The 25530-nt window shown below is 40.2% G+C and overlaps 3 protein-coding genes across 3 annotated transcripts; 1 reads left to right on the top strand and 2 right to left on the bottom strand.

Moving 5' to 3' along the window:
* Positions 1-1626, bottom strand: LOC309579728 (synaptic plasticity regulator PANTS). Its single transcript, XM_082293185.1, has 3 exons — positions 1572-1626; positions 1317-1484; positions 1-706 (listed from the first exon to the last, which is right to left on the bottom strand). Exons 1-3 carry the CDS (start codon positions 1596-1598, stop codon positions 581-583), a joined length of 321 nt encoding a protein of 106 aa, XP_082149311.1. The 5' UTR covers positions 1599-1626; the 3' UTR covers positions 1-580.
* An 865-nt stretch (positions 1627-2491) lies between these two features.
* UFD1 (ubiquitin recognition factor in ER associated degradation 1) lies at positions 2492-8043 on the bottom strand. Its single transcript, XM_082293118.1, has 12 exons — positions 7914-8043; positions 7642-7774; positions 6896-6928; positions 6359-6480; positions 5903-6033; positions 5417-5489; positions 4843-4911; positions 4258-4323; positions 3923-3970; positions 3483-3571; positions 3020-3101; positions 2492-2617 (listed from the first exon to the last, which is right to left on the bottom strand). The coding sequence occupies exons 1-12, from the start codon at positions 7914-7916 to the stop codon at positions 2543-2545; spliced, it is 924 nt and encodes a 307-aa protein (XP_082149244.1). The 5' UTR covers positions 7917-8043; the 3' UTR covers positions 2492-2542.
* Positions 8044-8517: 474 nt separating this feature from the next.
* CDC45 (cell division cycle 45) lies at positions 8518-19089 on the top strand (the record flags this gene model as incomplete). Its single annotated transcript, XM_082293728.1, has 18 exons — positions 8518-8568; positions 9806-9865; positions 10162-10254; positions 10703-10840; positions 11424-11567; positions 12489-12544; positions 13141-13189; positions 13795-13856; positions 14224-14274; positions 15043-15162; positions 15552-15683; positions 16055-16153; positions 16400-16561; positions 16752-16890; positions 17266-17349; positions 17815-17933; positions 18334-18410; positions 19025-19089. 18 exons carry the CDS (start codon positions 8518-8520, stop codon positions 19087-19089), a joined length of 1701 nt encoding a protein of 566 aa, XP_082149854.1.
* Between the last annotated feature and the right edge of the window lie 6441 nt (positions 19090-25530).

Below are 25530 nucleotides of genomic sequence, written 5' to 3'. Positions count from 1 at the left end.
TTCATTTAAACCTTTATTTTTCAGTAGTGTTGAATATTGCCACAACACGCACCACCACTCAAGAGCAGTTCCACAAGGGGGCAGTTTCAGGGTGTGCAGCACCTTCTCCCCAGGTAAGAAGCTCTTGAACCACCACAATCCTGATTCTGGGAAATGTCTTTTAAATGCCAGTGTTTGGGATTGTCCTGAGCTGGCAGGGGAGAGTCCCAGCTTGGTTTTTTTTCCCCATGTGGCATGCCTGGGGTCAGTACCTCGTTCCAAAAGCGCCCAGTGCCAGCTGGTAGGGCAAGACGTCCTCAGAGCTAGATCATGTGTGCATTAATTTGGAAGTTGCCTGCTGAGATGAAATCCTGAAGTGTAAGACAGCAGTAAAAGACCACAATCAAATTAAGCACCTCATATCTCCCTTTAAATATACTCCATGTTTAAATAAAATTTCATTATTTTTGAGTGCATGCTGAAGTATTGCAGGGCAGAGCTACAGTTGTCTAACTTCAAGATGATGTGGAAGGAAAAAAAAAAAGCCAGCATAATTCTGAATTGTGTATTATGTTACTGACCAACACTGGTAACAGTCTTGTTAATTTGGTTTGTCATGGTCAAGTGGTAGATACCAGTCAGGTGGTGGGCTCTTCCTGAGTTTCCACACTGGAGCATATTTCTGTTTTTCCATAACTCGAGCTCTTTCACTCTTGCACAAAGCTTCCTGAAATACAGGAAAAACATATTACCATAGTAGTGTTGGATGTTCCAGTCATACAGAGCTAATTTCTTGCTGTGAATAGTTGAGATAAAAGGAGAAATAGAAATTTATCATGCTTAAGCAGAAGTGCTAAATGCTATCTATCTAAGCCAGGATACAAGTTTTTAACTTAGTCATATTTATATTTTGCCCCTGGATCCTACGTTATGAATGAAACTACCACTCCTGCGGAACCGTCTCTGCTGGCAGCTGTCCTGGCTGGTGGAGGGAGGAGTTCCGCTGTAGCCTGTGCCGCAGGGCTCGTGTGCTCCAGTGTCCGCGGGGCTGTAGCCAGCGGCATTTCTGGACACCCCAGGAATGACTTTTGCCTGTAACGTGGCGGCTTTTCTTATTAGGAAGGAAATGTGAGAGTAACAGAAATCAAGAGCTTTTACAGCTGAAAACTGAAAATACTCCCTGGATCCTTTACTGGGTTTTAAGACAACCCTACCCACCTCCGCTCCGAGCCGGCGCCTGCTTTGCCATACCCTCCCCAACCCCCGCGGCCGCGGGGTTTCTGTCCCAGCAGCCTCGGCCTACAGAGCCCCGGACAGACCAGGAGCGGGGCCGGTACCTGCGCGGCGGCGGCGCGGTCCCTCTCCCAGGCGCGGCAGGCCTCGTAGTCCTCCCGCCAGCGGCCGCAATCCGGCAGCTCCCCGTGCGCGTAGTAGTGGTGGAAGGCGTGGCGCAGCCCACGGCAATGCTTCCACTCCCCCCAGTAGTCCTCGCACGACCGCGGCGGCTGCGGACGGACATGGCCGGGCTGAGCTGAGCCGCGCCGCCCGCGCCCGCTCCCAGCCCCGCCGCCCCCGGCCCCGCGCCCGCTCACCCGCCAGGAGCCGCCCGTGCCCGCCATGCTGCGCCGCCGCCAATGGCCGCCGCGCTTACGGCTGCACGCGCGGGCGCGGCCAATGGCGAGGGGCGGCACAAACCGGCCCCGGGCCCGCCAGCCAATGGCTGCGCGGCGGCCGGCACGTGACAAGCGCTGCCGGCTGAGGCGCTGGGACGCACGGCAGTCCCCGCCCTTCGGTCTTTCCAAAATCACCACACAGGGACGCGCTGGGTACGAGGAACCTTTACTCGGACTCTCAGGAGAGCGCAGGGGCCGCACCCCGGTACGCTCCCCGGCAGACCAGAGGGCGCACAGGATACACCCGCACCGCTCCAAAGCGGCAGCGGGCAGTGCAGCTGGGCCTCTCCTCTCCCTACACGTACCGTGAGATTGCTACACTACGTTATAGTATCTCAACTATTAAAAGGCATGTTATTAATTATAAATATAAAAAGCAGTTACAGGGGGTTTGCTTAGAATGATTAATAACCCAACACCCGAAGCTAAGCTCATAGAGACTCCCTGCACAAAAGTCCTAAACACCAAAGTCACCCTTCATTTGCACCACACCAAAAAGCTGACCTGAAATTGTGGCAAAATATATATAGAGGGAGGAAAATATCAAGCACAGAGCAACATGAGACCATCATCACCCGGGAGATGAGGGGAGGATGTAGTCTAAGAACCGGACCCTTAGTAAGGTAGAGCTTGTTAGTTTTGCTTCTCAGGTTTATCAGAGATCTATGTTCCCATCTTTACAACACATACAAAAAGCTTCTTCCAAATTCCCAGAACTTAATTTTCAACTGAAAAATCAAGACAGCCTGAAATCTCCAGCTCTAAACATGAAACCAAAACCAAAACACCTATTGAGTGTTGAAAAACAATCTCTCAACTGCAATAACTAAGACCCAAGATGCTGCAACTGTTATTTTATTTTCCCCCTAACTAGCTGAAGGTATCACAACTTAGGGCTTTCTTCCTTTTTTGCGCAGGGACTGGCCTTCTCCTGAAAAGGCAATAAACCGGCTTCCAGATTCATCCTGGAAAAACAAAAGAGGGAAAAAAGGTTGTTACCTCTTTGCTCACTGCTTGTGTGTGATGAAAGCTGAATGATTGTTAGCAAGAATACTCCATCAGAGCAGCCGCTGACTGTAGATATTTCACATCCTTAATCTAGACAAAAACTACTTTCTTCCTGAAAGTAAAACAGCATCTTGGTGACCTTTCAGCCAACTGAAAGAAGTGTGCACTGGCTTATTAAACCGACATCAGGCCAATCTATATCCATCAGTAACAAGGACATCAGAGGTTGCTTCCTGTAATTCAAACCATTCTAAACTACTACCACTTTTTAACAGAAGTATGCTGTAAAAAAATCAAGAGAAGAGAGAGGGGGGCCATAAACTTGGATCAAAAACTGGGGAGGATTCAACTTTATTTACCTCTTCCACTTTCTTAACCAGTGGACGTGAATTCCTAATGAATGTGATTCTACCGATCTTGAAGTCGTAGTTGGGAATTCCTCTGGAAAACAAGCAAAAAAATATTATGAATTAAGTTTTATACTTCCCATTGAATTGAACACAGAGAAACCTATTCTCTGTTTGTCAGTGTAGTGCCAACACTGACTGCACATTTTCTTTTCTAAATAATTCCAGAGTTAAACCACTGAATTATTTTCTGAAGGTAGGCACAGATTGGATAAGTAAATAATCAAATACTGGAGTTGTTGTGGAAGCTTGGCCAAAGGCATGTTTCCATTAGCCTGTGGATAAAACTATTTCTTTTCTAAAGGCAAGCTCATGATCAAATTAGTTTGTCTATATTGCAGGAGCAGGGATAAAAAACTGAAACTGCTCACACACTGATCCTTCACTTGCTGACAACTGAATGAAACAGATATACCTTCGAATGTCTCCTGGTTTAATTGGTGAGGGACTGGGCTCCACACCTTTCTTCTTGCCATCCAATCTGTTTCCAGATCCAGAGAATGCCTGTGGATACATAATGAGTTTTAATTTAACTCCTGGCATTTGAAAGCACACTGCACAAGGACATTATATTCTGTAAAACCTTTTTTATTTAGTTATTTATTTCAGCATGCTTCTTTTTGGTACATATAAGCTGATGAATCGTGGGTGTAGGGGTCTGTTTCAGTCTCCCAACTGCCCTTTGCAGAGTAAGCCATGCTGTTCCCGGCTGTGATCACATAAAACATTCACAGGCACTTGCCAGTTAAATAACAAGCACCTCTAAGAACAGGTACTAATATTTTGTAGTTGCTCAGAACAACTTTCCCTCACCATTTTACAGCATTCACAAACCAGCAGAAATAGGGGACTTACACGAAATCCTATGTCACTCACGTATCCACTGTGGTCTGCTTCCACATCCTGTGAGGGGAAAAAGCAAGTTTATTGTGTTCATGTTCTGACATGTACATGACATGAAAACAGTTACAAGTATTTCTGACCAAACAGAACTTCAGAACAATCCCTTTCCAAAAACAACAGCTGGTAAACAACAATCTCCTAAGTAACACATGCAAAAGCTTCTGGTAAGTAAAATTTAACCTTAAGAACTTGTTTAAAGAAAAAACATGTTGGCACTCACTGCTCCCCTCCACAAGCAATGCTGACTTCTAGGGAATACATTTTGGAAGAAGAGAAGCTTAACCTACTGTGGACTCTTCATGTTGTGCACTTCTTTCTGGTTCTTTGTATCCCAAAGGAGCATCAAAATCCACCTATTTACACAAAAAGCATGAAAAAAAAATTTTTCTGTAAATCGTAAGCTTTATACTACTATTCCTCAAAACTCCATGAACTATTATCACTACATTTGATCTAAAAAGAACTGAGGTTTGCTTGCTAAACGTTTTACTCAGAACTAAAAAAAGACCAAGCCTCCTAGGAACGAGCCTTAGCATGTCATTGAAACAGAGCAGTAAAACAGCATCACAGTATCACTGGAGTATGAGTCAAGACACGGCTATTAAATAAAACTCAGATAAAACATGCTGAAGCCAAACATTAAATTCTAGGCACTGCAGTCACCTGATGGTACACCAGGTGCTAATCAAGATCACAGATGGGGTTACAATGGCACATGAGTACTCTCAAATGAGTCATCTTCCCTACCCCATGGATTGCACCTTTCTTGCAGCATCAGAGGGGCTGGGTGTGCAGAGCTATCCCTGCACAAGTGCCCTCTCCTCTTGGGAAGGCACAGTTAGGGCAGACTTTCCACATCAGCTTTAACTTACGTTCATATCACACTCTATGATGGACACAGCCTTATCTGGTTTGGTCTCCATTACCCGAAGCTCATAGATCTGAAACAGTAATAGATATTTTAAGATTGCATTGTGTATAAGAAAAGCATATCTAAACCTTTCCCTTCAGAGACCTTGAAGAAAAATGCAGTTAAGTGCTCTTTAGGTTGAGGACTGTACACTTCAGGGTCTCTATGGAACTTAAAAGCAAAAGTTTTTAACTTAGAAGCCAGAGAATCTATTACTGTACCTTGCTGCACTCCTACTGTACTTCAATCTACATTTTTGAAAACAAATTCTGAATTTAGGATAAATTCTTTCCCTTAACTTGTAAAACCTTCAACAGCACATTTATTTTCTTTAAAGTTTCTGAAGTTTCTAAAAGTTTAAACAGCAGCTGGGAAAAAGACTTAGCTGACTCCTTTTTCCCTCCAATAGAAAACCAACTGTGAAATCTGCCATGTGGCATTACTTGTCCAAAGCACGGCACAGCTCTGGGTTGATTGTTTTAGTACCAACATCCAACAACTGAACTCAGTCTCTAACCCTCAACCCTATCCTGTACCTTTTCATTGTAGTTGATGGCAATAACGTCCCCAGTAGTTAGACAGGCAAAGTTTCTCAATGCATTTTCCAGTCTTTGGAGTATGTTAAGATAAAATATTTGTTTTCAGAGAAACATCAAAACTTTAAAGTTACCATACTGTAGATCTCTAATCCCTGGTTTCTCAAACATGGTTTAAAAGCCATCAGTACTGCAGATAGGATTTTAGTAAATATTAGGGTGTACAAGTTTTTCAAAGGGACACTCAAAACTCATTGGATTTTAAGCCAACACTCCTCCTTCTTCACTCCAGACCACACTTTGTACCAACAGCTGATCACATCTCTGTACATCAGCTCTCCATCCCTTTTATTTTCAGAAGGAGCAGCAGTGGCCACCTACTACTGGAAGCGTATGAGTCACACCTGAAAAACTAGCTCTGTTTGATCATTCCAATTCGGAAGAGAAATTTCTTCCCCTTACTCCATAATTGAATAGGAAGGATACACAGCTTTGGGATTGGTGATGTCAAGAAAATCTGGACTCTGTGGCTGAAATTTTGAGTAAGTAGCAACTTGCAGATTAACACTCTCCACTTGCACCAGGCCTCCTTCTTCCAGCAGCAAATTCTGCATCATCTGCAAGAATGGAAACAAACAAACAAACAAAGCCCTATCAATATGTCTGATGTTTTCAAATCTCTCTCCTGTGTATCTCAGTTCTTGTGTATATTCAACTTCAGGAAGAACAGTCAGGTGCATGTTAAAAAGCAGTCTGCTTTGCTCAGTTAAACTTCTGTGGAGGGAAGCCTGAGCCAGAACTGAAGGCTGTTGTTGAACATGCTGTTGAACATGATCAGCAAAGACAGCACTGTCAGGAAACGTTCCACCTCTCTAATATTAAACTTGGCAACTCGCTAATCCTACTTTTCAGGTTCTGACAGTCCAGCATGAGGCAACTCACCCAGTGTGGAAGGTAACATATGCCCTCATCAGCCACAAACTCGAGCACTCCACAGTGTGTCATTCGGTCTGAGTTTTTGTTGGTCAGCTTGAACAGCATGGGGTAAGTAATATTAAGGCGGCCTGGTGAGAAAGGAGAAAAAAATTTTCTTTGTTAAAAGCCACTAGCACATTTCTGAAGCTTTCAGAGATCAAACATCACCAAGAGAATGACCCAGACTATAAGAGAGGATTCCACTCACACCATTATTCCAACTGCTCAAAACTACAGAGAAAGCAGATACACAAATACAGTGTTGGCATCACACTCAGAACTCTAAATGCTCAGGCAGCCCAAGACTTCAGATGTCTGTACTTGAAGACAGACAAGTCCCATTAATTCTGACAGAAAAAATACCTTCCAAATACATTTTTTTAAACTAATTAGTCTCACAGTCTCTATTTAAGACTTGAATAGATAACTAAAATACTGTGGCATTTGCCTACACATTTGCTTCTATTTCTAAGGTTGTTATTCCAGAATAAAGTATTCACTTACTGAGTTGATCCAAAGCTGATGGTGGCATAATTACTGCAGAAATGAATAAGAATGTAAAATTAGGAAAAGCACGTCTGTATGAGAGTACATAACACACAATTTTATCCTTCCTTTCTCTAAAATCTCCTTTAAAAAAAGGGCAGATTCTAAAATCTGCAAATTCATTTTTAGGCAGAGACTTCAGTAGAATCAGTCATGACAAATACCCCTGCTATGTGGAGATTTCAGAATTATAATCGGGGAAAAATAAAAGAGAATACAAGGTTTTACAATACCATTACTAAAGAAAAACTTTCCCAAAGCTGATTTTACTTGTTTGGGCTCACAGGTGCTCTTCAATCCATACCAACTCGAAACAACATAGTATTAGTCTGACAACCTGAAAATGAAGCTGGCCAATCTATTACTTTATACAGATTAAGTGAGGTACAACACGGTGGGGGCAGAAAGTAATAAACTTCCATGGCTTACACTAGATCGAAGATTGTAACAAGAAACTTTATAAAAGAAGACTGTCTCCTTCTAATGCCCATAAACCCCGACTCACTTGGTAAACATTTTTAATTACCGAGTAATGCAACGGAAGATGACCCCTCCTCCTTCCTCAAAGCCCCACCCAGGGTGCTCAGCACTCTGTCACCATGTTTTCAGTGTTTCTGCTGTCTTGGCCAAAAGCTGCATTACTTGACACTATTCATAAACACTCTTCCAACAAGTTTATTAGTCAAAATAAAACATGCACATACTCTTCCCGCCTTTCTCCACATCTGACCTGTCATTAGGTCCGGCAAGCATAGATACCGAGAAGCAGCGGTACTGGGTTGAGAAGCGGTTCTGGAACACCCGAGGGATGGGGTGGTCAAACATATTAAAAGAGAACTAGAGAGGAAAAAACAACACACAGAGAAGAACGCATTAACCAGTATCTACAGCACACAAAGTGTCACAGCACCCACTGAGAACTCCTGAAGTGTCGCCGCCGTGACGCGGCACCTCCCCGGCCGCCCCCCAGCCTCACCATGGCGGCGGCAGCGGCGGTGGGTGCTCCCTCGGGGCAGCCGGGCCGGGCCGGGCCGGGCCAGGGCCGCTCGTTCGCCTCACGGGCTCTGCCGGGCCCCACCCACGGCCCCGCCCCTCCCAGAGTGCCGCTCGGCGCCGGCCTCTCGCGCGGCCATTGCGGGTGAGGGCGGAACGCGAGCCCTCGAGCCCTCGGAGGCGACCATCTCCGGGAGCCCCTTCTACTCGCTTGGCTCCTCTTCGGTCACCGGGTGTTGGCGCGGCCCTGCTGCCTCTTCGCCGGGCTCGCGTTATTGGCAAAGTAAGCCCTTCGCCCGCAGCAAAGATGGCGGACGCGGCGACAAGACCCAGGAGGCCGCTTCCGGCCGGGGCCCTCCTGGGATTGGCCAGCAGCGCGCATCGTCACCGCCTTCTCCCCAGCCCGTTGGCGAAATCCCGGAAAGCGGTTGGGCGGCTCGCGCAGGGGAGCTGAGGTGGGCGCGTTCCTATTGGCCAGCGTTCTGTGAGGCGCGGACCAATGGGACACGGCGCTGCTTTGGCGCCCAGTTTGAGCGGGGGCGGCCCGTGGCTGCTGCCCGTTCCCGCCGAGCGCGCCCGTTCCCGCCATGTTCGTCTCCGACTGCCGCCGGGATTTCTACGACCTGATCGTCACCCAGGTGCGGGCAGCGGGCCGTGACCGGCGACGGGAGTGGCACCCCAAGCGCCCCGGTGGCGGGCGGAGCGGCCTCCTCTCCGGGCTCTCTCCCCTCAGGGCTGCCGCGGTTCTCGCCGCCTCATGGCGCAGGGTTGGTGCGGGGCGTCCCCGGCTCTGCCGGCGGTGGCTGAGGCCCTCCGGTGCTCTGGGGCGGTGGCGGCCTCGCTCGGGGGCTGCGGGGCGGGGGTCGGCCGCGGGGAGCACCGGGCAGACGGCCGCGCTGAGGGCAGCGGGCCCGGCAGTCACCCGGGTCCTAAAAATCCCTTTCCCGGGTATTTTTCCCCTTCTCTACCTATGGGAACCTGAGACAAAGCAGCGTCAGCGCGGTGAGGTCTCGCCAGGGATTTCACGTACAGTTCACCTCCTTCCTCACAAGTGATTTTGTGTGTTCTGGATCTCATGCTTAACCATGACATCTCTGAACTACTTTTTAAAGTATCTTTCCAGCCCTTTCGGTGTTACTTGCCCAGACGCTAAATAATGTTTTCTGCCATCTTTAATGTTTTTCTTGCAGTCTTTCTTGTGGCACATCTCTCTGCTACTTTTATTTTTAACCCAGGTTTGCTTAACTCCATTCACAGTGGATGTGTACACTGAGGCGGTGAAGCTTTTGTTGGACGGTCTTTTGTCATTTCTACCAGTGAAATGATATGGATTGTGCAAATGAAAGTATTTATCTTAATTTCTCCAGCTGTGAGAAAATCTCAAAACACCCTCCCTCCCAGAAAAAAAACAACACTCTCATGAAACAAACAAAAAAACCCCATACCAGCCAACCTTAATTTAGGCAAAAGAATTTATTTCCTGCTTTGCCTTGCTCTTGATTTTGCTACAGATTTTCTGTTGCAGATCTGTGCTGCAAACGAATGCCATTCTAGACACAATGAAAATAATTGTAGGGCTTGACTAGTTGTGAAACTTAAAAACTATGTGAGGTTCAGAGGAGTCTGAGTAGTTACATCTCCCTAAAGCAGCTGACATCTTTTGGGTATGTGGAGTTGCTTATTTTTAATATTGACAGGTATCCAAACTGGTTAATTTTGGGTGCAGTGTCCATTCAGAAGCAATCCTGTTTTATGCTTATGATAATCTCTATCTGAATTTCTGCTGTCTCAGTGTTCTATACATTTCATGTACCAGCACACTCTGTTTGGCACCTATATAAATATATTAATGCTATTATTTTGTTGCTTTTGCAGCGTGTTCTTCTTCTTGTTGCTTCAGATGTTGATGCATTATGTGCCTGTAAAATACTCCAAGTAAGTCTTGGTTCATTATCATTGCAGGCTGAACGTAGGAGAAATACGTATGCCCTGGGATCCTATAAATGGGTCAGAACTGGAGAAAGGGGGGAGGTTTAATCTGCTTTTGTAATGTTCATTACCATGAGTTATAGCACTGAAATCTGGTGAGTCATACTCTCAGAGTTTGAGTAGATTTGTCATTTCGGATGTCTTTATTTGAAAGATTTTTATGGAATAGACTCAGCGTGGTGTAGCGTTGCAGGAGAAGCTTTTTCCCCTCCCCTTTGCTAACAGCTGTTGCTTCCTTGCAGGCTTTGTTTCAATGTGACCATGTGCAATACACACTCGTGCCAGTGTCTGGGTGGCAAGAACTTGAAACTGCCTTTCTCGAGCATAAAGATCAGGTGAAAAAATACTGGAAAATTTTTAAGCTGCAGCTCATCTTTTGTAAAGATAAACTTCTTCCCTTCCCCAATTTAAAATATCAGCACTTAAGCTCATGATTATTAGTGGTTACTTCAAAACTGTGGTTGCATTTCAACATACTAGTAATAAACTAGTGAAGTTTTTAACATGACCTTGAATGAATGTGCTGTAATGTTGATGGAGTCAAGCTAAGTTTGCACACATTTTGAGATACAAAGGTGGTGATACTGGATGTCCAACATCCCTGAATTGTATGTTTTGCCTCAAAAATTTTTTTCTGTCTCAGAGACATCAAATATCAGAAAGTAAATACAAGTTTTGGCAATGATGAGTGCTTTGGAGGTTTTGTAAACGTGTTTTCAGTTTTCCATGTTTCCTGGCAATTTAAATAACACTCTGATTATTTTTTTCTGCTTTTGTTTGCAGTTCAAATATTTTGTTCTTATTAATTGTGGTGCCAATGTTGACCTCCTGGAAATCTTGCAGCCTGAAGAAGATACTCTTTTTTTTGTATGTGATAGTCACAGACCAATCAATGTAGTGAATGTTTACAATGACACACAGGTAAAAGCTTTTCTTTCATGATAAAAACCTCCCCACAGTGTGGTGGTGAGCAGTGTAGTGCTTTTCTGTGTTTGCAAGACATTAGAGCATTAGCTTGTAGGTCAGAAAGCAGCATTAGTAAGTAAATACTTGCAGTAGTAATGTACATGATCAGAAAAAATCCTTTTTCCAGTAGTAAAATCTCTAATGTTAGCAATGTGGTAGTTGTCAGTAGTAAACACCTGTTAATCTTGTTGCTATAAAACAAATTGCCATAAATCAGAGGATAAACATCCTCCAGAATGTAACATGTATTATCCCTCAGCATCTAGCAACACACAGAATTTGAAGTATTAAGCACAAATTATTTGATTTTAACAAGCATTAAAATGATAATTATTTCAGTAATGCTGTAACAAAGGAATATGGATTTTTACTCTTATTGTCTATAAATCACTATGGTATTTGTATTAAAAACCAGTATTTTTTTATGTCAGGAATCAATCACAGCCTAAATGAATTTTTAGTTTCTTTTACTAAGTAAGAGTCCATTTTGCTCACTATATAAGATACTTACTCTAAAATACAGTTTTCTTCTTGCTAGATTAAGCTGTTAGTCAAGCAAGATGATGATCTCGATGTTCCTGCTTATGATGACATCTTCAGAGATGAAGAGGATGAAGAGGAGGACTCAGAGAATGAAAGTGATGGCTCAGAACCCTTAGAGAAGCGCAGACGTTTTGAAGAGGTTTGTTTCACTGCTGTGTTGTGAAAGGAAGAAAAATAACTCTGCTATTACATAGATTTTACATCATAATAATATTTAATTCTAAAATTGTGTTCCATTAGATCACAAATCCAAGTGTACAATTTAAAAATAATCTACTACAACAGGTGCAGTTTCACATAAAAAAAAATTATTTATCTGAACTACACAGAAATATTTTCTCCAAATAAAAAAATGTTTTGAACTTGCTGATGCATAATTCTTTGTATAATCAGTGAAGTGGAGAGATCTATCTCCTAATATGTGCTATGGGCTTGGCAGTCTAGCAATAGAACTTGTTTAGATATGAACTCCTAAAAGAAAAGTGAGAAGGTACAAGCTCACAAACAGTTTAGCAATGCATTTTGTCTGTGCTTGTAGCAGTAAACTAACAGAAGTATATTAAGTGTACACATGAAATTAAATTTGCCATGTTACTTGCAGCGTATTTTCTATTTATATTATAGAAGCAAACAGAGGAATGAGACCAGCAACATTAAGGGGCCACTAAATACAAAGACATCCTTAGATTAATATATATTTCACGTTATCTTCCCATTAACATTGTATGTTTTTTTACTACTAATGTAAAAAAGGCACTATCTTAGCAAAAGAAGATACCAAATTTGAAGGAAAATTACCAATACACAAAAACTTTTCTCAAATCTATTAAATATTTCACAAAGATCTTATGTGTGTTCCTTGGAAATATTGTTGGTAATACTTTTCTCATTAAATGTTGTAAATGGCAATTTTCTTTTTTCCTTTTTTTTTTTTAAAGAAAGCTTTAAAACAAAAAATTTAATTACATTTTTTAAAATTAAGTTTTAATTGAGGTATTTGGATGCTAATCTGTTAGAATATTTTTTATAGCTTTTTAACATGCTGTAAATTAATTTACAGGAGGTAATAGAGAGGACAATGAGAAGGCGACAAAGGCGAGAATGGGAAGCACGCAGGTGTGTAAATAGGTGTTTTGTGTGTTGCTTCTATCTTTTTCTTTCATTCTTTGATTAAAATTGTGTTAAGTATACAAACACAAGATACTAAGCTGTGATTTGCAAGATGCTTTAGTTGTAATTTTGTTTACAAAAGCTAGAGAAAGCGGAGAGAGATACTTAGTATATAAAAAAGTGTTTAAATGGAGGAAATTGTAAACAGTAATTTAAAATTTGAGTACCAATAGGTGGATTGGCTCACTTCAAATAGCTGTAATATTCTTACCTGTCTTGGGGTGAAATTTGTGCTTATGTTTTCTACTTTTACAATCCCACTGTAGTCAATAGGAATGAGCAGAAACAAATCAGATAAAATGGGATTTGAGGAATAATGCTGTAAAAAATTTTTCCTTTTTGCTTTATGAGTACATTTCATTGTGGCTTCCACGTTGTTACTAAAGACTAATTGCTTTGCAGATAATTCCTAACCTGAGTTTAATATTTTTAATTGCTAAAATGGAATTTAAGTATTAATCACCATTTCTGGCTTATATTTTTCATAGGATCCAATGACCAGTTCAGCATTTAGTCAAATGTGGTTTTTTTCTCCATTTTAGACGAGAAATTCTTTTTGATTACGAGCAATATGAATACCATGGGACCTCAGTAAGTATAAACTCTGTTTGCCATAAAACTTCAAGGTGGGAATGTAAAGGTAATCGGACAATATCCAATGTTATAATTACAATTATATGATTACCTAACAATACTATTCAATATAATAATATTATTACATCTTGCTATTTTTGTATCTTATTGTTATATATATAAGCTACATTATATATGTACAAGTAGTTTAACTTAGTTTAATGTTTTATGGGTTTTTTTAGATCTTTACAAGGGTGTCTATCATTTACAAAATACTGTCTCAAAGACTTGAGCATGTAGGGAGGTTGTTTGTCTTTCAAAGTGTCAGGCTATCCTAAACATAGCACTTAGGACATCAAACTGTTCCTTCTGTCATTTGGCCTCTCTGATTATATTTTATTAAGTGTTTGCTTTATATATAATGCAGATTTACAGAGCTCTCTAGAATATTTTTCTTTCTACTTAGTATCTTAGGAAGCAGCTGGCAGATTGTCAGACTCCGGTGTGATTTCTAGAGCTTTAATAACACGTGCTAGTGCTTGGCAGATTTAACTGTTCTATTTGTTTAGTGAACTGTGTCTTGTGCTCATTTATCCTGTCTTTTTTGCTTCTCCCTCTTGTAGTCTGCGATGGTCATGTTTGATCTGGCATGGATAATGTCTAAGGACTTGAATGACATGTTGTGGTAGGTTTCTATCATCATTTTTGTAGAGTTTGGAAGCTTAAACCTGTCGCAAAGACAGGCAAGATTTCCCAAAATTATTTGGTTTCAGTATGAGATTCCAGTTTCTTTTGTACTTGTCTTCAACTAGAGGCTGCATCTGTGTAAATTAATTAAAAGGAAAAAGGGAGAATGATACTATGTGTGTATGTCTGCAAAAAAGGGAATAATAGTAGATGATTTTGTTATTAACTTCTATGTACTGCTAGTAAACAATGTTTCTGATTTGTTCTGTTACATACTTAAAGGATTAAATATAATACACTCTATTGGAATATTTGTGAGTTTAACCTTTTTTTTCTATTTCTTTTTTTTTCCAAAAAAATTTTAGGTGGGCTATTGTTGGCCTAACAGATCAATGGGTCCAAGATAAAATCACTCAGTAAGAAAGTTGTTGGTTTTTTTAAAATTTATCTTTTTTTTTATTCTTCTTCCTTATTTATTTGTCTATCTTTTAAAATTTTGGTTTTGGGAGTAACTAACAGCAATTAGTAGAGATCAGGAAGCGTAAGGGTATTATTATAACAGATGTAATTAATTAACAGTGATATTAAATATATTAATACCTGAATGTGATCTGTTGCCTTCCAAAAATAAGAATATATATGTCTTAAAAAATTACTTTCTATTATTTAGAATTTTTAAGCTAACTTTGTTTTTCACAAAATTATAAATCAATTGCCTCTGGTCTGGGAAGAAATGGTGTTTAATAGTAGTTTACCTAATTGATACAGCTTTATTAAAGGAAAAATTCGTATGTTCTGTATCCTCCAGCTGCCTTTACAGTTTTAATGAACAAGTTTCAGATATTTTTCCCCTTTTTTTGTTATTTCCTACTAGATATGATCAGAATTCTAGTGTTACATGTGTCGACTTTAGTTCTGGTGTTCTATTGTTACTAATACATGGACTTTTTTGAAGAGATAAATGTAATAAGTAACTGATTTCATTGGTCAGTCTGTTGGTTTTTGTTGTAATTGCATGGGTGTATAGACGAATATTGAAAAAATATTATTTAACAAGTTGGGGGGTTTAAAAATGTATCTACAGTTTTCACGCTGCTGATTTTAGGAAGCAATTTTGTATTCTTGTTATCAAGAACAAAAATTCCCAGGCAGAAAGTGAAGTGACAAACTTGTTTTTGTTTAAGAATGAAATATGTGACTGACATTGGGGTCCTGCAGCGCCACGTGTCTCGCCACAACCACCGTAACGAGGATGAAGAGAATTCTCTGTCCATTGACTGCATGAGAATTGCATTTGAATATGAGTATCCTTAAAGAAGGTCTGGGGAAAATACACACTACCCCTCTCTGCTGAACCCCTCTGGAGTTTTTATCTAGGGGAAAAAAAAAATCCCAGCACCATCTCTGCTGAGAACGGAAATAAAGGGGAATCTGAATGTTTGTTGTGCATGAATCCCTCTTTCAGCAGCTTGTGGAGCTTCAGTTCAGCTTAACCTTTCAGAACTGGTTACTGTTCTGTACTGTACTGAGGTCAGTGTTGCTCCTCTTGTGTTACATCACCTGAGCTTCTCACTGCATCTTGTGCAGCACAGACATGCAATGTGTAAGGGCAGCTGAATACTTACCTACTTGTGGAGTTTGTGGGGTCAGAGGATATTTGTGCTTGCAGTTATTTGCCATAACTCCTGTTCAGCCTGCGCCTGGCACTGTATCAGCACTGGTCTCTCTACGAAAGTCTCTGTAACACCTCATACACCTCTGCTAGCCTTAAGCTTTGGTCTGTACAAGGGCAGAAGAGGCTCCAGGAGTTTTTGGCAGACATGGGGTGAGTTATAAAAATCTGGATCTTTTTTTTTTCAGTGACTTACAGGAAAATATAGCTTGCAAGTAGTCAAGCTGTTGGTTTTTAAATATGATTGTGGGGCCCTGAATAGGTGGCAGTGTCTCTGAGTTACACAGCTTGTGTATTGGTTTACAAGGAACGCTTGCTGTATGCCTTTATGGATGGCAGATCAGTAAAGTAACCTCTGCTTCCTCACATCCACTTTTCAATGACTGAAAAAACAGATGCCTGCAAGTTTAGTCAGACTTAACCTTACTAAATTATCTAATAATTTAAAAAGTCCTATGAGAAAAAGGCAAAATACCTGTTTCCTCTGGCATACCTGTCAATTAATTTTTTCCTTCTGTTCTTAGTTTGCCTTTGAAGCAAGTGAAACAGAAATTTAATTCCATGGACATATCTTTGAAAGAAAATCTTCGGGAGATGATTGAAGAATCTGCAAACAAATTTGGGTAAATTGTTTTAATACAAAGACTTTATCTCAAAGTACTTTTCAATTAAGTTCAAATATTTTTGTATGAAGAAGATCTAATACGTTCTTTTAAAAATATGGTTCTTAGATTGACAAAGTAACACTAGATTTGTTGTAAATGTTAGGATAAGGCTTTTCTTCATGTTCTTTAGATTAACATACTCAGGAGACAACTGGTCAATGTTGATAATGTTGATAAACTTTCCTGGTTTATTTCATTTTGCAGAATGAAAGATTTACGAGTTCAGACCTTCAGCATTCACTTTGGCTTTAAGAACAAATTCTCAGCAAGTGACATAGTTTATGCAACAACTTCTCTCATGGAGAATATAGAGAAAGAGGGGCCTGAAACAACTAATTTCATTAAGGCTTTGGACAGTCTCTCCAGGTACTCAAACATGCCTCTTAAGTATTTTGCAATTTTATTTAGGGAAATGTATTGGGATTATGGATCTAAAATATTAATTGTTGCTTCATAAGCTATTGAAGAAAAAAACCAAAACATCTCTGTGAATAGTGTACATGTGAAAAACTTTATTTTAATAAGAAAGTGTCTATTTTTATTCTTTTTGTTGCAGGGGTAACCTGGACAAGCTGCACCAAGGACTGGACCTAGCCAAAAAGCAGTTACGTGCCATTCAGCAGACAGTGGCCAGCTGTATTTGCACCAACCTTGTCATTTCTCAGGGGCCCTTTCTCTACTGTGCCCTCATGGAGGTCAGAATTCTGTGTTTGGCTTCTCATTTGACTCCTTTTTGACTGTATCATCCTTGAACAGCAGTTTCCCTAACTGTTTGGCACAGTAAGAACTACTCTGTAAGAAAGAACCTATTTCTCTGTACTGTGCTGTCCTCTGATGGGTCAATATCGACATTGCTCTGAACTTCCCTAAGGCAGAATCAGCCCTCACAAACAGGAGAGGGCTTCACTGCAAAGCTGGGTGAGCTCAAACTCCTATATTGTAATGGTTCTTATTAGTGTTCTTTGAGCCACACAAAGCTTCTGGACTTGTCAGTAGGTAATAAAATTAAGTTATTAATTAAGTGTAAGAATCATCTTGGATTGTAATTGAAATAATTCTTCTTTTCCTAGGGCACACCAGATGTGAAACTGTTTTCCAAACCAGTGTCTCTGTGCCTGCTTAGTAAATACTTACTGAAATCGTTTGTTTGCTCTGTAAGTAAATCAAAAGCTTTTGACTCACAACCTTCTGGCTGGTGTAGTACTTATTGTTCTGTCAGATACTTGCAGCTGATTATTAAAAGCATTATATGAAACTATTAATAATATTTTTCTGCTGATTGATTGGATGATTTTAGCATATTTGTGAATGCTGCTCTAGGGAAGATACCTACTTGGGACACTTCATAGCACTGAGTTTTCATTACTAAGATAATTACAATCTAAACACTTGTGTAATTTTGTAAGTTTTGAGGGAGTACATCACTGAAATTTCGTCCGTAAAGTGACTTTTACTGTAAGGAAGAAGTGGATTAAGAGATCCTGTAAAGAAACCACCTTCTGTTGAACTGTGGAATAGCTGTATCCTTAGGTGGCTATTTGTAATACTATCTCACATGGAGAACTGATATTAAATTGCTTTCTGAGCCTTGTGTAACAAAGAGGCTTTCTGACTTCCAGACAAAAAACAAGCGTTGCAAGCTGCTGCCCCTGGTCATGGCTGCACCCATGGATGTTGAACAGGGAACTGTGATCATGGTGGGGATTCCTCCGGAGACAGAAAGCTCAGACAAAAAGAAGTAAGCATAACGTTTACAAGCAAATATATCTTTCGTGTACTTATTTAACACTAATTATGTTGACTTGAATTGTATCCTTCTCAAAAACACACCTTTTGCATACAGTGTGCATGAGATACTTCAAGAGAAGATACAGATCTTCAAGACCTTCCTTACAAGGCTTTTTCTTTTCCTTCCTTCTTAAAAAAGGGAAATAGTTCACTATATGGCCCATTACTTCACTTCTAAAAGCCTCCAATGTAAATAATCTTGCACGTGAATAAGTGAGGTGCGTGTTGAATACACCTGGAAAAACATCTGGGAGCCATTTCCAGCTCTCAGCCAGGAAAAAGTTCCATGCTTCTACCTCGGCAAACATCCTTTCCTGTGACGCTTATTTGTATTTCTACTTCTGCCTCAGCTTTTTTGGAAGAGCCTTCGAGAAGGCTGCGGAGAGCACCAACTCCCGGACGCTGCACAACCACTTCGAGATGTCGAGTGAGTAGCGCTGCCCCGCTCCGGGGCCCGCAGGGGGCGGTGCTGGCGCGGCTCCTTTGTGCGGGTCTGTGCTGCAAACGCAACCCACGGGAGGGCTCGGCCCGGGCTCAAAGCGCTGCCTCCGGCTGCAGAAACCAAAAACGCGGCTTATCTTTTCGAGGCAGTCTGCATTTTGCATGCAGCAACGGTTTTCACATTTGCACTTCACTTTACAGTCCGTGATGTTATGTGTGAAGGCTGTAAATTTAGCAGCCGAACCAAGCATGGTATTGATGAGACACTTAGGCAGTGAAATCAGCCCAACTTGCACATGCTTGAAAAAGAGACAGGCTTTTTTAACAATATATATTTATCTATGCATGTTGAACATACAAAGAAATACTCTTAGATTTAAGAAGTGCCTGCTATATTGTGTAGTGAGCACCTAGAAATTAGTTTGCTAAGATCTAAGCACAAAATAAACAATCTCTTCTGCATTTTGTCCAAATAGCTTCTCCTTTTTAAAGTCGAGTAAGAATATAAATTGGTATACTCAGGCTTATTGTTCTTCAAGTGTGACATCTTGTATATCTTTCAGTTATTTGCATCCTGTAATAAAATATTTCCTACTTTAGTAATTGAATTGAAAACAGAAGATCGGAGCAAATTTCTGGATGCACTCATTTCTCTCTTGTCCTAAAGGTAAGACACTGTAAGGATTAATCTAAAAATTACTACAAATCCAGTAGCCTGCTACTATCTGTAGAATATTTTTTTAAAATGTGGCAACCTTTAGTGAAAATAGAAATTGAAACTAGGAGTTTCTTACAAAGACAGTTGTTTTCGTTTGGAGGAGGAGGAGGCAGACAATGTACAAATGAAATTTTTTCCTCCTTAAGAGATCTAAGTTTTGTCATCCATGAGCTTCTCTTTCATTGTTCTTAACTTTTTGTGGCTTTTTAACTTAGGGTGGAAAAGGAGCATGTGTTTGTGTTGTGAGAGAAATGGCAATATTAGCCAATTGTAGCTGACACTCTGTTACTGACATTTAATTCTGATGGCTTGAGATCAGGATGGAATTTTGGCCACAGCAGTACCACTGGCTTTGACATTACTGCAGAATTTGCAGTTTTCTTTCACAGTGTTAGCGTTGTAGTCTATGTTGCTGTGTAGTTTTTGCCTGGAGCAGAGATGAGGATATAAGACTTTACTTGTAGTTGTGACAAGTAGCTTCACACTAGTTCAAAGCTGCTTGGTAGGCAGCAGAGTCATGCATGGCTTACAGGATTTCTATGTCCGTTTGTTTCTTTCTTTACACTCTGACTACTGATTGTTTTGTCTTCTGCTCTTGTTATGCAGTGGTGCCTTTTGGCTCCTAGTGCTGGAAGCTGAGGATGAGACCCTCTGAAATTATTTTGGATGTTCCAAAGTTCATGGTGCTGCAGTTTTGGTGTGTCTTAGGTACTGGTACAGGCCTGGACCAGTGTTTTTATGCCTTTTGGGAGGTCAAAAGGATTTTGATCTCAGCACAGAGATACTGAACACATCATTTTCTAAACATCCCACCCTTGTAATGGCAAAAGCTGTCACCTGGTATTTGTATATTGGATTTCTATTTATCAGACCTGCTTTTATTAGTAGACTATACTCTTGTGATGTTCAGTTGTTGACCCATAACAAAAAATAGGTTTTGAAGTTCCATATTTATATTACCATTCAAATGTGCTTTTAAAATTGTCTTGAATGCTTTTTATTTTTTTGAACAAACTATTTGAAACTCTCCTTGAAGTTCTAGAATATTGAAACTGGTTTTTAGTACTGTCAGGTTGAAGTCTTGTAGTTTAATTGAAAGACTTGTTTTGTGAGAGGAGTTTTAAGATTTTAGGGTTTTTAAAATCCAAATACTGAGTAACTGCCAAATACCAAATGAAAAATCTGGGGAATGCCAGTGTTAATAAAGCCTTTTTAGTCATGCATTGTGATACTGCATTGTCACTTGTAGCTTGACTCTGGGAATAGTTTTCCTGGAAGGAGGCTGAAATACTATGATAATTCTGTGTAGACTGTAGCACTATAAATATTGACAGAGTAGCTTACCCTGTTCCATAACAGCTTTCATTTTACTTTGGCCATATGAAATGGGTTATTGGCCTTACCCTGCTGTGCATTGGTGAGTGTGTATATGTGTACATGTGGAATGCTTTTCTACTTGAAGTTTTTGCTTGAATTCACTGTGACTTCAATGTTTTCATGTATTATAATAAGTAGTTTATGTATTATTACATCATTCTTTGTACATATTTTAATACACATTAATTTAATATTAAATGTGATTTAAATGTAGCCAATAGAAACCTAATTAAACTATTTTTATTCAAACAAAACCTGGTTTGAGTTTTTAAAAAATTTTTTATATGTTGTCATCTTATCTGAATAAAATCCCTGTGCCAAGCTGGGATGGCCAAAAAATTGTGGTTCCTTAGATAAAGCAGTGCTTTATCAATTTTGGTTTTGCATGCTTACTAGGTAGTATTGGCAATAAATGATATTGCCCCTTACCAGCTCACTTTGGGTTTTACACAGCATACAATAATTCTATCACTTTTCTGAAGTGCCTTACTGGGCTTTAGATCTCTGGTAATGGAAACACAGAAGCTTCTGCTGTCTTTTGAACAGGCCAATTAATATGTAAAAGGTAGGAGTCTGCCAATAGATTAAAAAATTTGCATGCCAGCATTTTACAATGTGTGCAATAGAATCCAATGCTCCTTATGTAGTTTATTTTAGGGTCTAGAATTTGTAGATTAATATGTTAATACTACCTGGAGAATAATTGTATGAGGAAATTATGGAGCAGTTTCATTCAGCAGCAGTAACTTGATGGTTTAAGTGGCCCACTGAAATTTGTGGAGGTTGGGTAGACCCCATGGTCACTTGCCGTCTCTGCCTGAAGACATAATTATGCTTTTGACTGATGATCCCAAACAGAAATTACAGCTCTAATGAGTCATTTTAAAATAAATAGAGCACTGAGAAATCAACTAAGCCTCTTAAATGTACAGTTATATTCCACCTAGCCATCTCTGAATGCAAATAGAAACATTCCCTAAGGATTATATTGAAGCTGCAGTAACTCTTCCAACATGTTGGCTTGCTGTAATAGTAGCCTCCTAATCAGGTCTTTAAATATTTCTGCTGCTGCTAATCTGAGAACAATAGCAGTATGAAACAAATCCTTTAAAATGTTTCAGGTTTTTCTAACAAAATAAAATGATGAAAAACCTTAAATACCAAAGTACTGAAGCGACTGAACAAGCTGATTTATACCATTCCTGCTCAGTAATTCATGGCTGGTTTCTTTATGGGGTGATAAATTTACACATAATTGAAATTGCACAGTAAGGACCTGATCTGATTGGAATTGTGGTGACTTAATAGACTTGTACCTACCAATGTCAAGGTTGCATAGTGGGTAAGAATTCATTCTTACCTCCTTTCCTATTTCTCTTTAGGAGGAAAAAAAAAAAGAAAATTCAGGAATGTTACAGCTTCCTTGTATGAAAGACCTACATGGTCTGTGCCAGTTTGATTGTGGCAGTAACAGCCACAGGGGGAGGCCAGTGGGCTTTGGTCAGTGGCTTGGCCTCTTTAATGTCAGAAGCAGGTGCTGGGGAAGGGTAGAGAAACAAAGCAGTTGCATATGGTGCTTCCTTCCAGATACAAACAAGTGCTGTCCCAGTGCTTGTGCTCAAGGACATCCTGAGCCAGGTGTGGTTTCTGTGTGTTTGGTCACTGTCAGTCATTATCTGGGAATCTGGATTCACTTCCTCCCAGATCCTTGCAAAATTCTTGCCTGTGCAGTATCTTTTGGTGAGTAGATCTGCAGCCTAGCTAGATATTGTATGAAAAACTACAACTCTATGGAATAGTGTATTAGTGCTGATTGTTCTTATTAATGGAAGTTAAAATCTCTTCAGTGATTTCTAAGCAAATTACTTTGCAAATATTCATTATTTTTACTTGCTATCATAAAACTTTTTATTATAAAGAACAGAAAACATTCCTGGGTTGAATATTTGGAGATATAAGCAGGTTTTGTCTTGATCTACAGGAGTATATATGTTTATCATCAGACTGTCTTTTATGCTTTGGTACCTAGATGAAAATGTAGTTGATACTACAACAATAGGAGCTCTAGTTCATGAGCCATATCAAATTTAGCTACAGTATCTGCTGTTTTTTCCCACTACTCCCTGTGACTACTCTCTTAGAGCCTACTGCTCTGCATTTATGGCAGAAGCAATAAATCAGAGCTACTTCAGAATCTGATGTTTTTAGCTGCTCTATCAGCAATTTGAGTTTATATTAGTAGATGGCAATCATCACTTGTAAACCTGACAGGATCTGAGAGAGCCATTGCAGTCTTAAAATGTTGAATTGCAGGAGAGCTGTTTGATTGTTTAGTTAAATCCCATGTACTCTAGAGAACTCAGGTAGGAAAAGTACCTTAGAATTGACATGTTTGACATCTTTTATGCTCCAGTTTCACTTTTTCCACTCCTGTTTCAGGACAATTTTTCCAATGCTAACCTGTCCAGAAATACAAGAGAAATAAAACTTTACATCGCTCTAATCACTAGTCTGGAGTACCCCAGTTGTAAGGTCCAGAAGAGGAAGTTTTAAAATCAGTCTCTTTTGTACAGAAGTTCTTTGAAGATGGTTTTGTTGGGTTGAATTGGCCTCTCAGGGTGTGCTAACTTGTAAAGAGGGGAGTAGTACAGAGCAGTATTTATTAAAAGGGAAATGGAGTAATCACAACTGAGGAGGAATCAAAACGTAAAACACCAGGACTGTTCTCACGGCAATAAACAGTATCATTTGTTGATTTTATGTGTACATCTGTCAGTCAATGGTTTTGGTTTCCTCATAGAAGGAATATTCTTGAAAACATTCCTCTGAAAGTTCCTTTGTGAGTAAGTTTGCCTTGAGGGAAAGAAAGCAGTGAAATGTTTGTTTCTTTAAATGGAAAAATTGAAATCCCTCTTGGCGCTTGTGTACCATTGTTGGCTTCAAGGTGGTACTAAAAGTTCCCTTGGAGCAGATTCAAGAACTGAAAAAAAAGCTGCCCAGGGTGGAGCTCAAAAATGCCACCTTTATGTACAAGCATTTGGGTTATAAACACTTAGCAGGAAATACTGCAGAACATTCACTAGGGAAAGAAATTTATGTGAGCTTTTTATTTCAGGCTGGACTCCCATTCTATTAAAGCATTTGACTATTGATTTTTGTCATTCAGAAGGTGGCAGAATTAGAGAAGCAACGCAAAGGTCAGATATTGAAAATAGGCAAGAGATCCTTTACTTCATGGTGCCCAAACTCATGACATCCCTGGGTCTGACAGAGCAGAGAACGTGGGTTTCCCAGTCACTGTTGCTGTGTGATAGAATAATTTTGACTTCCTCTGCCCCCTCAAGGCAGTTGTGGCTGCTGGGTTTTTATCCTGGCATATGTTACCTTGACTTGCTGTCTGCTCCTGTGGTTTGTAGCTGGGCAATACGCTGTGATCTCAGTAATGAGAGACAAAGACTTGTCTGGTAATTTGATATCACAACAAGCATTTAGCAGAGTTGCTGATGCATGCTATTCTCAATGAGCTGAAGGCTCATAAGTCATTCTTAAATCAGAATTAGAATCAATCCCGTAGGAATCGATGGGCAAGCCTAATCATACCTCATGAACTAAACTAAGGTAAAATGTATACACAAGCTGTATCACAACATAGTTCCTTCCTGTGCTGGGTCTGGGTTTATTTTAATAAGAGATCTGGGGATTTTTTTATTCCCTGGTTCAACATCATCCTTCTCTGAAGTCTTTGCCACTTGCTTAAGAACTGTAGATGACTTCTCTGGGTATTCCTTCACGTTAATGGCTAGGTTGCCTGCGTTAGACAAGTACCATGACATTCTGGGTCATTTGTTTTTTTTTCAAAACCAGTTTTAATTGAGATGATTCCTTTCTGGCCCTTGCAAAAGAGATAATACTCCCTTACAACAAAAGGGTGCTGTCTTTTTAACTGGATGTAGCACTTAGAGTCACCTCTTCTCATTGCTGCAGCTTGTCTGTGTTTCCAGTCCTCGTGGTGTTGGTGTCTCTTTCCACTGTTTAGCTCAGTGGAATTTACTTTCATTTAATCATTCATTTGCAGCATGTCAGTGGAAAATTGGAGGTACCTGCCATTGAATTGGAAAGAATTCACAGGGACAGTCAGCTCTTAGTATGTTTTTATTTGCTGAAAGAAGTCACCAAAAGGCTCCTGAAATAACTATGCCATTAATAACGATCTACTGTCTGATCTGAAAGTCTAACTGGATCAGTAGCCTAGAAGGAAGGGGCATGTAAAATGGTCAGTATAGTAATTCAGGGCTCAAATAGCCAGAATCCAGAATGCACTGGATCAAGCATGCTCTGAGGTCTGAGATGACCTTCTTGGACCCCGGCTAAGTTCCTCTTCTGAGACACATGCTCTGACCAAAATGTCCCCTCCTTATTGTACAGGATGATGTTCATCTTTAAAAAATTAGCATTATAAATTTTTTCCTGAGGCTGCTGTTCTTCCTTCAGGGAAGTTTCTTTTAACTGGAAGTGGCTTTGTTACATCATATGGAAGCTGTTAAAATTAATACATTAAAATTAAAAAAAAAAAAAAAAGGAGATGTTCTCCCAACAGTTCTGGGCTTTTCCAGTGGTAACTGCCAAGTGCAATGAAACTCAGAAGAGCCTTCAGCAATGTCCAGCTAATCCCTTGTTTGGGGCAGACTGTCTTAGGAGCTTTTTTTTTACAGGATCTCAAGTTTGAAAAACTGTTGCCCTACAATGGAAACAAGATCTCAACAGCTGCAGAACTTGTGCTGTAATATGATTCTGCAACCTGATACTTTAGTTGAGAACTGTGGTGTTTCATGGTGCAATTTGGTATGTGCCACACTGCTCAAATAATTGCCTTCTAAAGAGAGCCAGAGGTTGTTTAGTGTTTAATTTACACTGTCCATGTTTGCCTCAATTACACAGTCATTGCTTACTAGGTTAAATCAATATCCAGTTTTCAGATATATCCAAATTATAGACAAGATCAAATTTTGTC

The sequence above is a fragment of the Coloeus monedula genome (genome assembly GCF_965178545.1).
Source record: "Coloeus monedula genome assembly, chromosome: 18".
In the NCBI taxonomy this organism is placed as follows: Eukaryota; Metazoa; Chordata; class Aves; order Passeriformes; family Corvidae; genus Coloeus; species Coloeus monedula.
This window is presented reverse-complemented; position numbering and strand designations above follow the sequence as displayed.

Bases quoted from the DNA above. Each gene is read 5' to 3' on its own strand.
- UFD1 (XM_082293118.1), bottom strand. The intron at 4,912-5,416 runs GTACAGGATAGG...TTACTGTTTCAG, and splicing joins CCATCAACTACAATGAAAAG to ATCTATGAGCTTCGGGTAAT. The intron at 2,618-3,019 runs GTAAATAAAGTT...TTGTTTTTCCAG, and splicing joins TGGTTAAGAAAGTGGAAGAG to GATGAATCTGGAAGCCGGTT.
- LOC309579728 (XM_082293185.1), bottom strand. From the start codon at position 1,598: ATGGCGGGCACGGGCGGCTCCTGGCGG. The intron at 1,485-1,571 runs GTGAGCGGGCGC...GTCCGTCCGCAG, and splicing joins GCACGGGCGGCTCCTGGCGG to CCGCCGCGGTCGTGCGAGGA. The intron at 707-1,316 runs GTACCGGCCCCG...CCTGTATTTCAG, and splicing joins ACCGCGCCGCCGCCGCGCAG to GAAGCTTTGTGCAAGAGTGA.